Source organism: Patiria miniata, unplaced genomic scaffold (genome assembly GCF_015706575.1).
Source record: "Patiria miniata isolate m_02_andy unplaced genomic scaffold, ASM1570657v1 HiC_scaffold_3, whole genome shotgun sequence".
NCBI lineage: Eukaryota > Metazoa > Echinodermata > Asteroidea > Valvatida > Asterinidae > Patiria > Patiria miniata.
This window is the reverse complement of record NW_024037069.1, coordinates 13,571,129-13,584,249: the sequence shown is the minus strand read 5'-3', so window position 1 is coordinate 13,584,249 and position 13,121 is coordinate 13,571,129. Positions and strand designations below refer to the sequence as shown.

At 45.5% G+C, this 13,121-nt stretch overlaps 1 protein-coding gene across 2 annotated transcripts in view; it reads right to left on the bottom strand.

Annotated features, from left to right (window-relative positions):
* LOC119737374 (ATP-binding cassette sub-family C member 8-like) overlaps positions 1–13,121 on the bottom strand; it is a 37,586-nt gene that overhangs the window by 16,325 nt on the left and 8,140 nt on the right. For both annotated transcript variants that reach the window (XM_038211685.1, XM_038211686.1), the window contains 8 exons: positions 11,521–11,673; positions 9,998–10,073; positions 7,687–7,792; positions 6,776–6,874; positions 6,184–6,349; positions 5,639–5,779; positions 4,813–5,026; positions 4,285–4,511 (listed from right to left, as the gene is read on the bottom strand). In XM_038211685.1, coding sequence (XP_038067613.1) covers positions 4,285–4,511; positions 4,813–5,026; positions 5,639–5,779; positions 6,184–6,349; positions 6,776–6,874; positions 7,687–7,792; positions 9,998–10,073; positions 11,521–11,673 — 1,182 coding nt within the window. The remainder of the gene's footprint in view (positions 1–4,284; positions 4,512–4,812; positions 5,027–5,638; positions 5,780–6,183; positions 6,350–6,775; positions 6,875–7,686; positions 7,793–9,997; positions 10,074–11,520; positions 11,674–13,121) is intronic.

Here is a 13,121-nt window from a genome sequence, read left to right as displayed (position 1 = left end):
AGAGACACGGCAATGCCGACGCTCTCTCCCGCCAGCCGTGCAAACAATGCGGATGCTCGGATGAGGAACCTCAGAACCCCGTATTGGATGAGAAGGATATGACCGAGGGAGTGAGAACCGAGGGTTCAATAACTGACAGTGGACTGGAGAAATGCCTCCCGCACAAAGAGGTTGAGGCATCTGAGCATGTGACAACAAGAATAACCGAATTTGAGCCTCAAATTACCATGGGAGAATTGCGTGAGGGCCAATTGAGGGATCCAACGATCAGTTGGGTAATAGAGGCAAAAGAGGAGTCTGGTTGTCGCCCGGATTGGAGCGAGGTTTCCTCAAGAGCAGGAACAGCTAAGGTCTACTGGTCACAATGGGACCAACTAGAGATGCGTCACTCGGTATTGAGTAGGCGTTGGGAATCCAATGATGGTCAGGAAATTAAATGGCAAGTGATCCTACCCTTCGAATTTCGTGAGGCGATACTAGAGGAATTACATGGAGGAAAAAGCGGAGGCCATTTCGGTGTAAGCCGTACACTAGCTAGGCTAAAGACCCGGTTTTACTGGTGTGGTATGGCAGCAGACATGAGAGCCTGTTGTCGCAAGTGTGACATTTGTGCCAAACGGAAGTCGCCTCCCAAAAAGAGGCGGGCGCCTCTACGGCAATATCAGGTTGAGGCTCCCATGGAAAGAGTGGCCCTTGATCTTGTTGAACCGCTACCAGTGTCAACAGAGGGTAACAAGTGGGTGCTCGTCGTTGGAGATTATTTCTCCAAATGGATGGAGGCCTATGCCCTCCCCGATGGCCAAGCTACCACCGTGGCTAAAGCTTTTGTGACAAACTTTGTATGCCGGTATGGGGTACCTCGGGAGTTGCACTCCGACCAGGGGCGTAACTTTGAGTCTGCTATCTTTTCCGATATGTGCAAGATCCTTGGGATAAGAAAGACCCGGACAGTGGCGTATAACCCCAAATCCGATGGGTTAATCGAGAGATTTAACCGTACACTGATAACCACAGTGTCAATGATGCTTGATACGAGCCAAGGCCAGAGGGACTGGGACGAACAGTTGCCATTTGCTACATTCGCCTATAGGTCAGTTCCTCAGGAGTCCACGGGAGAGACCCCGAATATGCTTATGCTCGGACGGGAGGTTGCGTTGCCGATAGACTTGACGACGGAGACACCACCTTTGAGGGGAGATGAACCTAACACAGACTATGGAGAGGAATTGAGGCATCGCATGCAAGTGGCTCATGACCGAGCCAGGCAAGAACTCAGGTTGAGTGCGAGGCATCAAAAGCGCACGTACGATAGACGAGCAGAGGATGCAAGGCACAGGGAGGGAACATTCGTCTGGCTGTACGACCCCTCTAAGAAGAAAGGGGTATCACCCAAGTTGGTGAGCCGGTGGAAAGGGCCTTTCCTAGTGATCAAGAAACTTTCGGATGTGACGTTTAGGATACAGAGAAAACCACGGGGGCGAATGCAGGTAGTGCATTCAGACCGACTGAAGGAGTATCAGGGTAAGGTATTGGAGGCGTGGCAGGTGCCGCCACCACAACTAGTACCCTCACCTAGGAGGCGTTACCAGGACCAACCAGCTCAGTCTGAATCAGAGATTCCACCCGCCAGTGTTATAGAGCCTGAACCAGATGTGTCACCCGACTGTGAGATCGATCCCTCGCCAGATGAGAAGAGAGACGTGCTGGGTGAGGAACTCCTCCAGCAACTGCAACAAGATGAGGACACCGAAGCCTTGGAGCACGACGAGGATGTTGGCCGGGGAACCCAGACCAATCATGAGCCCGTGAGGAGGAATCCGCCGAGGCAGAGGCGACTGCCCTCTCGCTATAGATAAACCTCTGCGGGAACAATGTGTGTTGTCCGTGTGTCCTCAATATATAGTGATCAAATAATTAATTTGATGTTTTGTTCTTTTATTTCTTTTGGAACTCAGAGACAAAAATGGACGGGCAAAAGCCACCGCAGGAGTTTAAGTGCAAACAGTGTGACCGCACTTACCAACAGAGGCCAAGTCTAGCTCGCCACGTTCGGACAGAGCACGCGGCGAAATCCCTGTTTGCCTGGTGCCGCCGTTGTTCAGTCCGATCCAACAGGAAGGACAATCTTAGACGCCACTACAGCAAGGAACACCCGGAGCATCTGGATGAGGTGGATGGGATTGTGCTTGAGACAGAGGCGGAACGGATGGCGCAGCCGAGGAAGACGCTTAGACTAAAGCTATCCCGGAGGGATCTTGGAGATTGTGCGTCCTGGAGTGAGGCGTGGGAGATGCTCGAGGGGGAGCGAAGGAATCGCTCTCGGAGCAGGAGTGCAGGGAGCAGCAGCCGACCTCGCGAAAAGGAGGAGGAGACGACAAAGGAAACGCCGTCCGTTGACAGGAGCAAAGCCAAACACCGCCAGGCCCCGTCAGCGACTGTGTCGTCTGCTAGCCAAGCTGAGGGTAATGCTCCACTGGATCTATCCGTTCGTGCTCCAGCCCAGTTGCCAGCAGAGATCTCGTTGTCACCGTCTCCAATGTCGGTCTTTGGGGAGGCTAAGGAGGCGCCACGGCCCTTCGTACGAGCTGGAGGCGGGAAGCCACGTGGAAGGTTGGCCATGATGAAGGTCAACGAGGCTACAGATGGAGAATCTCCGGAGGTAGAGGCGACGTCCCCACCGGAAGTGGTGCCGGCCAAACCCATACAGCTGCCAGCCATGAAGGGAAAAGTCAAGAAGGTCGTCGAGAACACCACAACCATCCGCTACGACACAGACGGGAAGAAAGTCGAAGAGATCCGGCAGCATCGAGTATACCAAGTGGAATTCGAGCATGACTTCCAGAGCGGCACCTTCTAGAGTTTCTACTTTGAGTTTCAGTTGCTTAAAAGTTATCTAGCGTTTTATAAAGTTTCTATTCATCAAAAGTTTCTAAAAGTTTTGCATTTATCTAAAAGTTGTTACGTTTTGTATTTATCGTATTTATCTAAAAGTTGTTACGTTTTGTATTTATCTAAAAGTTGTTACGTTTTGTATTTATCTAAAGGTTTGTTAAGTTTTCATAAAGGGACTTCACCTCATTTTGATTAAATTAAAGAAGAGGCGTCCGGTTTAGAGGCGCTTGAGGTGTTGTCCACTCAATGTCTTAAATTTGGAGGCGCTTGTGTAATTTAGTTGATGCGCCAGTATGTATACCTTGAACCTCACCAGATAATGTAATTTACTCATTTGCTTAGTTTGTTATTTAGCTTTTTGACCGGGACGGTCAAAGCAATCAGGAGGCTTTGTAACGCAAATGAGCGAGATTTGCTATGCGATGCGAGCGCAAGCAAGCGCGAGCAAGAAATCAGAGTCTAACTACAGAGGGCGCTAGAGCGCTACTGCGCTAGTTGCACACAATCAGCGCGCGAGCGGCAGTGCGTGTTCAGACATCGTCGGGGAACGGACGTGTGGAGCTGAGTGCTGAGCTCAGGTATTGGAGGCTACAGTGTGCGCTACCTCAATTCGAGCGTGGGCCACTGTTAAGAATACTTGAGTGGGACTGCGGTGGGATGCTGATAAGGAAACTAGGGATTAGTTTCTGGTCCGTGTACTAGGGGAAGGGAGTTAACTTACCTTTGGAAACCCTAGGGGGAGGCACTCGTAGCCTCGAGGCTACAACGGGAGGATCCAAACTAGGAGGCGCGTCAATCGCTGGGAGGCGGCACCGCTAGCGCTAGGCGGATCAGAGGCACTCATTCATTTATTTGTTTGCTTGTAATCAGTTAATTATTGAGGGTACTATTTAATCGATAACTGGGAGGTTCAAGCAGCAGTTATTGAGTGATAATTAAAGGAGGTCACATCATCATTTATTTCCTTGTCCCTTTTACTCTTGTCCTGTGTCATGTCTGTCCCCGAGGAGGTTTACTGAGGGTCCAGTTATTAGCCCTGTGCATTAGGCGGTACATTTCCGCTCAACAGGCCTACTCCACCGGTCTTAGGTCTCTTGAAGGAGGTACCACACCTGCTGGGTGACCACCGGGGAACAAACCGTCCGGGGTAATTTGGTAATTCTGCTACAGTATTATTCACCTTGGGTTATATTTTTTACTACACTACTCGATGGGTCAATATTTTGTCATTATTTACCTTTGTTTGGTGTTATTCACCTTGGGATATATTATTTTTACTATACCACTTTATGGGTCAATATTTCGGAATACCTTTTGTATATTATTATTCGCCTTGGGATATTACTTTTATTATTAAACACTCAATGGGGTCAATATTTTTTTAATATTTACCTCTGATCCATTCAGGGATGTGTTGAGATTATTCCCATGTTCTGACCACCCCGCCAGCCAGTAGTTGGTGCCCACACCCAGGCCGTTCTTGCCCAGAAGCAGTAGGAGTTGAAGAAAGAAGACCCCAAAGCCCAGGTGTTTGATGTAGACCAGATAGACTCGCCAGGAGACAGAGCCTTCAGCTCGTTCTTCCTTCTCAACCAGACGACCAGCTTGTGTCGAATCCGCTGACAAAAATAAAGATCCGGGGAACTGGGATTAAAGCTGGTAAGGACTCGGTACAGGAACAGGTTTTAGTTCCACTTAAGCAAAACAATGCTTGTTTTTGTCTCGGAACTAACTGGTGTTCTAGAGTCAGGCCGAACCTGAAAGCGGTTAGAGCCTGTGCCCAGTTCTGTCTCATTTTGTAGTGCAGGATTCCATGACCTTTCCGTAATTTCCATGATGCTTTTTCCAGGTTTTTCCATGACTGTAGGAACCCTGCCACAGACACCTGTGTGTTACAGCCAGCTGTTGACATGACCCTACCTCTGGCTAGCTCTGCCTTCTTCTTTTCCTCCATGATAGTGGAGACTTGACGGACCAGCTTGGCTCTCTCTTCTTTTACGTCTTCACCTTCTGATTCTGATTCCTCGGCTTCATTGGCCGTGGCTGACCAGTTGGCTACAAGCTCTGGGTTCTCCTCTCGAATGTCTTCTAGCATTCCCTGGTGACGGATCACACCGTCTTTCATGTACACAATCTGTAAGTAAATGGAAAAAAAACAATAGGTAGAGCCTTGCAGGGATATTGCTTTATGAAATTTATATGCAAACTGAAAGGGGATATCCACTTAAAATATTAAACCCAAAACCACAGAAAAACCAGACCCCAAAAATGAAGAAAAACAGTTTTTGTCTTAATTTTTTTGGGAAATGACGTAAAACTTAATCAATGTAAACCCTCAAATGTATTTTTTTTTTCTGAGTGAAAAAAAAATGTGATTTAGCCTGAATGTAACAAAAAAAATTCGAAAATTTCTGACAAGCAACGACCATTTCTGTCCCTTCTAAAGGCCCAACATACTAAATCGAAATGTGAATTTGAGCAAATTTATGACATCACAGAAAGTATTCATGATGAGATATTGTGAAAAAAATGAACAAATTTCAATCGAGGCAAAATTCAACCGCTTCGTGATATGCTATTCAGTTCCCAATGAAATTACGTGAATGCAAAGCAAATTCGGAACATAATGGCAACTATACGCAGTGTGAATTTTCACAAATTGAAGAAATTCAAGTCAGTCGAGAAGTGCTTGGCATTTGCATTAACATGAAGTACGATGAGGCCTTAAGAGGCAATATATCCAGACCTTATCAGCCTTGTCAGCATACTGCAACTGATGAGTAACCAAGACGACTGTACGTTTACTCTTCCTCATCAAGTAGTCCTCAATGCCTTCCTTGAAGAGATGACTGCCAACGTGCATGTCCAAGGCGGACAAGGGATCGTCCTGAAAAAAAACACATGGAAAAGACGATTGTCCGACAACCAATATTAAAAGCTTTTACTTAGGTGGCGCAAGCTTACACTCAAAACATAAGCCTAGAATTAAAACAGGTGTCTCTCTCAGGAAGGCACACTGTCCCTAAGACAGCAGGGATGTGCTCAGTCCATCACAAGTCCCTGAAGTCCATCAAAAGGCCCAAAGTTCCAATTCAAGTCATACACAAGCTATTCATTAAATGAGCTTTGACAAAGGCATTCTTTTGTTACTGTTCACCCACTGTCATTCGTGAATGGTTTGTGATGATTCACTTATGATGGACTTGTGATGGAACTCGTTACCTGTCATTTTCCATTAGGTAACAGGTACATGGGTATCCATTTGGATCCTAACAAGGATTGCAGACTCACCAGAATGACGACATTGTTGTGGCTGTACATGGTGCGACCCACGCTGACTCGTTGCTTCTGTCCTCCACTCAGATTGATTCCCTTCTCACCAATCTCTGTTTCATCTCCTCCTGGGAGGATGTCAATATCTGGCTGCAGGGAGCAGGCAGCAATGACCTTCTTGTACCTGGACAGGAAAGAAGGAAAAGGAGCTTGCACTGTCATCTCATGAAGCCACAGTGCCCAGAACTGAAATGCATCCTGTATATTCAACCATCTGTTAGCAACAAGGGAGTCAGCTAGGTTGGCGCAGCGGTACTTTTCTCGCCTTCCATCTCTTTGATCTGTGTTCTCGCCCTGCCCAGGCCGTCATGTGGATTAGGTTTTTCACTCCCTACCTGATTCTGTGGGTTTTCCTGGATTATCCTTCAGGTTTCCTCCCACCTCTAAAACTGAACATTTCTTCACTGACTTAACTACGTTTTTCAATCTTCTGAGCTACACTGCTTGTGCATGTTTGAAGAATCCTTGGTTTCATTATCAGAAGAATTAAAACAAACAAATGACACATGAAAACGTGAAGCTCTTAAAATGTGGTATTGAAATTCAGTACCTGTCTTCTTCAAGTTTGTTTCCAAAAAGAATGTTCTCTTTGAGGGAAGCGTTTAACAGCCAGGCCTTCTGTGCTCCATAAGCGACGGAATCATACTGCCTGAAATAATGCATATGATGGAAACAATTTTGAAAGAACAGGAAATGAACACAGCTTGCTTGTATTTTCAAGTGCAATCATGTGAAATTGTCTTCAAACAAAATTGAATCTTTAATTCTTTTTGGTCGACTGTCTATTTCATGGTGCATACTGATAGAGTTGGGAAGGCTATTTTAAATCAATGTTATCTAAATAAATGTTATGTAAATAATATAAAAATCCTAATCATTTTAGGTAAAATGGCAAGTAGGGGTAAAGTGGCTTCCCAAAGGACACAACACATGGCCGACAGCAGGAGTCAATGGACATATGAAACATTATGGACATAGACATACACACCATTAACACATTTAACACAATGACGACAGACCTATACATTTTTCGCCTATTTTCTGAAAAGTACAAGTAGAATGCATGAGAAGAAGGCCACCTAGTTTCAAACACCTGTATTCCATTAAGGACACCTGTCCACACCTGTATTCCATTAAGGACACCTGTCCACACCTGTATTCCATAAAGGACACCTGTCCACACCTGTATTCCATTAAGGACACCTGTCCACACCTGTATTCCATTAAGGACACCTGTTCACACCTGTATTCCATTAAGGACACCTGTCCACACCTGTACTCCATTAAGGACACCTGTCCACACCTGTATTCCATTAAGGACACCTGTCCACACCTGTATTCCATTAAGGACACCAGTCCACACCTGTCCACACCTGTATTCTATCAAGGACACCTGTCCACACGTGTATTCCATTAGGGACACCTGTTCACACCTGTTGCCCATACAGACCAGCATGTTACCTGTTCCATTGGACTCTTCCTGAGACTGTGGTCATCTCTCCCAGGATAGCAGACAGTAAGGAAGACTTGCCTGATCCTACCTGACCCACTACCATAGTCAACTTGCCTGTAACAAGAAACAAAGCAAGACATTGTTTGTTGTCAGGGGGCTAATTGTTCTATCATGGTACATGTATGTATTATGTGAAATGTTAACGGGTTGATGACAAGCTGTTCAAGTTATATACTGTTGCGTTCCCTAATAGCAGTTCATGAAACATTTATTAGAGTCAACAATAATTCAATAAGTTGGAGGGAAACAGAGCTTTGGGGTGACAGTCACACATGTCAATACACTGATTTATTCATCTCTTCACTTTACATAACTTTTTAGATTTCATCAACCTATAGGGTTTCTCCTTTTGGTAGTCTTTGGTAGCGTTATGGAGATAACAGGTTGGTGTCTACAAAGTCTATGCATGTACTATGTACTATGGCAAAACCATGTCAACCAATACGAACTGAGTGGGCACCGGCACGGTACGGGTTATCGACGGTCAGACCGAAGCGGGAGCGGTCCGCTACGGTGACCGGGGAGGCAACAGCAACTGGACGGGGCCAGCAAGTGTGCCAGGCCGCACTACAGTTCGAACCAAAGTGTGCATGTGGCGTATCGGGTATCCAAGGTCAATCGAGGCTCTATGCACCAAGGATAGTGTTTATGACAAGACCGGGCTAGCATAGCTGAACTAGGGGGGGAATGGCTACGGGGAGCCGGCTGGCCACAGCGGGAGCGGTCCGCTGTGGTGACGGGGATGAACTAGCTCTGGCTGGGCTAGAACACCAGACAACCGCACAACATGTTCAAGCTAAGACTAGCAGTCCAATGGCCATTCGAAACCGCACAGCACCATTGGGACTAGTGTATTACTATTTCACCAGCTTCTACACACTCCTCGAGGGATCTAGGAGAAGGATGCTTCATAATAACACTAGTACTAGTGATTGCACTATTACTTCACCGCACCTCAACCACCGAGGGAGGCCGATGCTTCGTAGTGACTAGAGTCGCACAACAATCGGTCTGTCAGAGTCGAGTTCGTCGCACATCACACGAGTTACCGCGCAACATATAAGTTCGCCGCACAACTTTGGGTTTAGAGTTCGTTCGCACTACAATGGTTGCGGGGTTCGCCGCACTGCCAAAAGTGAGGAAAACCTCCGGTATTTATAGGCAGTAGAAGTCTCGGGATTAAATAATGCATGAGCACTGATTTAGGAATTAACCAATAGTAATCTTCCATGTCTAAGGGTCACATGACTAGTCACATGATTTACTAAGAGTGCCTAGTGCAAGAGACTAGAAACGTGTGCATTTACATGAGGGAAAACATGGAGAGAGAAGTGTGCAAATACAGAGAGAGATGTGTGCAAATAGTTAGATCAGAGTGCAAAAGTGTTTACACAACATCTCGAGCAACCTTGATGGAGTGAGTGACAAGGTTACTGTGTCACAGGTTATTGACACCGCAGGACGTCTTACCACGCCCTGCTACGCGACCACGCAAGGGTAACATTCCATTCCCTCGAGCTAAGTACGGGACTAGAAAACTGGACCGAGAACTCCAGTTAGTGTTCATGGGTAACACACGGGGGAGAGAAACGCTCCGTGCCGCTGAGCATTCTCTCGGAGAACGCCAAAGCACGCATGCTATGGGGAAAGGAACTCAGCTCGCTGGGGCGAAGGGAGGTGTGGTCAGTCATGCACATGTACATTGTTACATGAATAATGCATGCAGTAGCGAGCGTGGCACTGCATCATATGCGCTGTGCTTGGTAAGAGACCCTGGGAATAAAAGTGCAAGTTGGCAATTACGATAAATGGGTAAAATAAGGGAACAGCTAGCAAAAGACAACAAGAAGATTGTGTACTTCATGGACAGAGTGAATCCAGAGGGCGCTAGATTTCCATAATCAAACATTCTGGGTTCGTAACAATACTTTATGATGTCTCTGTGGAGTCATCATTCATGTACTCCTCAAACTTCCTTAAAGAATCTAAAAGATTACAACATGGTTGGAAACGACCCTGCGTACAAGCATCAAATCAGCATGCCAACTCATATCTCCACTCCACAAAGATCTGTGGCTAAGGAGGGTTCAAAAACAACGTGAAAAGGAACGCATTGAAAATTTCCAGGCAAGGTTTTATGTTGTGAATTCACAAAAGTCGAACTCAATTCAACTCTTTAATGACATCAAATTTGTTTCGCATTCACAGTTGAACAAATACGATATAACCTAGAGAGTTTGTAAGTATAAAGTCACTTACCAACTGGGATATCCAAATTGATATTTTTGAGGGTTGGCGTACTTGCAGTCTGGTCCCATGTATAATCACCGCTGATCTGTAAGGACAGAAAGGAAAGGAAGGATTATAACACTGACAATAGTAAGAAAGGGACAGATGGTGAGACTACTGGGGAATACATTGGAACGCATTTCTGACAATACCTGATGCTAATTAACACAAAGACGCTATGGCTTGGTGTGCATTCAAAATACAATAAGTCATGCGTACTTCCCGCTATTCACTCACAAACCAGGGGCTCTCTGAGGTGGTAGAAGATGCCGTTTCTTGTTAGTACACAGAGCCTACAGACTCTATGCAAGAAGAGCAGAAGATGCTGTATACCTACGGTGTGTTTATGAGAGCTAGCGAGTCAAGTTCACACTGCATATGCGCGCAACTTTACCTTCCTGTGGACATTATTTTGTATATGTGTAGTTAAGACAAAAATGGAGAAAAAAGCTAATTTACTCCTACTGTGAACACCAATTCAATCCAATGTTTTTTATCATGTCCTTGAGTGTTCTCTTCATTTTGCGATGGATAAACCTAACCCAAAAATGCTTCTAAACCTGTTTTCCAGAGAGGGGAAATGTAGTGTGGACGTGTGCAAGTCCACAAAGCGTTCACGCTTCCTGCATGCTGTGGACCTCTTTATTCACAGGTCCACAAAGAGTATGCAAGGTTACTGCACTAGCTGGATCCTACCGATGTTGCACCAATTTCGTGTTTTGTGCAAAAATCAATGACGTCTTTTGAGTGAGATTTTACCCTACACTGGGTATGCCGTGTGGCAATCATACTTAGTGTCCATCATGTTCCTCTCTTTTCAGCTATTAAAGGGAATGTACATCATTGGCTTTTGCTGTAATTTTTCAGAAATGAACTATTTGAGGGGTTACTATAATAGATCAAATATTGTTACACTGACATGTTTGAAGTTTTGTGTTCGAAAATGCTGAAAAACCAAGAAAAACACAAATGGTGGAGTAGTCTGGTTCCCTGACTCCACTAAAGATAAAATGGATCAATTTATAGATGCCGGAAAATTGTAAGGTAAGGGAACCAGTCTACCTGGCCTGCACCCGTTCATAAACATGTAACCAATAGCAAACAAAATTTGAACTGAAGAAAATGGTGAATTTGGAGGAGAAGTTGAAAAATAGTTAGGTTTTTCCAACGGTGGTCGGCCGACCACCGTTGGAAATTTATACAAAAATACCATTTTCTTGAAAATTACTTCACACCAGGTGCCATAATTTTACAGGATGCTTTAGACTGTCATTTACCAACATCCTAGTAAGGTATTTCGTAAAAACTTGGTAGTTCTATTTTTGGATGTTTGCAACTGTTGTATATTCCTTTAAGGACTTACTAAACAGCTGAAGCTTGCCAATGCAGCCACAGGTTGGACTCAATCTTTTTGGCAAAATTAGTGTGTTTTTTAAATTTTTTAAAATATGTCATATTCTTGTTGGACATATTTTCGTTCGTGTTCTTCTTACCCTTACTGCAATATTATCTGGTAAAGTGGGATGTACAGGAGATGGGGAAATGGCGTGGATGACGTCGTCATACATCCTGTCCTCTTCCTCAGATGATGTCAGCAATCGCTGTCTGTCCTCTGCTCTCTGTCGTTTGGGCTGACGCAAGGCAACCTGCACCAGAAAATAACATAATGAGAGAACATTGCAACATTGACACATGATGAAGACAATGTTGTGTTTGAGTCATCACTAAGTCATCACAAGTCTATCACAAGTCATCTAGTCCCTAGTTAAGTCACAAACTATTCGAATGAACTGGGAAAAGAACATTCCTTTGTTACTCTCCATCCCTTGTAATATGTAGGAAAGTTGCGAGATTACTCAGCGGCGTACGTAGCCAGGGTTCTCATCCTAGGGGGCAAGAGCGAGGCCTGAAGGTTACAGCGGAGGGCGTGCCCAATTTCATCCATGCTGAAAGGCAGACCGGTATTTTTCCCCACACAACAGCCAGCCTCTGTACAATTAAAAGGTGTGGGGGGGGGGGGGGGGGGGGGGGGGGAGGAGGGGGAAATCGGGGGGGGGGGGGATGGGATGGACACCATTTTCCTAAGGGGTGCTATTCAAAACGTAAAACACGGTCAAAGTCAGACAGTAGGTGGCACTATTCGCTTTCCATGGAACATTAAAATGAAAAGCCAACTGCAAACATACAGTTTGTTGGGGGGAATAGGCACTTTATGTTCATCCTGCTAATCTTGGTAATGTATAGGACTGTGCTATATTCTCCGACTGCCAAATTTCCGGAGGGGGGGGGGGCGGGGGGGGGGGGTGACTGGAGGTTTCAACAATTTTCCATAGGAGCATCCCCCCCCCCCCCCCCACAGCTAGGCCGCTGGATGTACTCGACTACAACACTACTTGTTGACAAGGGCAGATCCAGAACACAATTTTGGGGGGGCCAAAAAAAATTTTGGTCCCCCCCCCCCCCAAAAAAGTGGGTCTAAAAAATTACGGCGTGGGGTTCGGGGCCCGTGAGGGCCCCGAAATTTTTTGGGATTCTAGATGCTCTGTGGTGCGATCTGAGGCAATTTCTGACCACTTTAACCAATTTTTTTGAGGAAAAGATGGTGGTTTACTCATTGCCTGCCTTTATTGCGATGTCACATTAAAAAAAAAAAAAATTGGTTTCGTTTTTTGGGGGGGGGGGGGCCATGGCCCCCTTTGGCCCCCCCCTGGATCCGCCCTTGCTTGTTGATGACGGAAATCAGTACAAGAGACAAAGGCTTTACCTGAGGGTTACACAACTGACTCCCTAGGGGTGCGCAAAATCATATTAAAATTGGAGGATTCAGGACTGTTAGGGGTTGAAACACCTGTTGTACCTGTGATACATCATACCGGCATGCATCAAACAAGAAAACACGAATGTGAATTGGTGACATAAATGGCAAGTATTCATGCTGCAATTCTGCAAAAGTCGAACATATGTAATTTCTGCAAATTTTACCATGAAATTTCCTTAACATTGAGTTTGATTTTCATTCTCAATCTGACGATTTCAAATCAGCTGATACTGTACATTACTTTAAGATATAAAAACAATAAACCATCAAATCAAT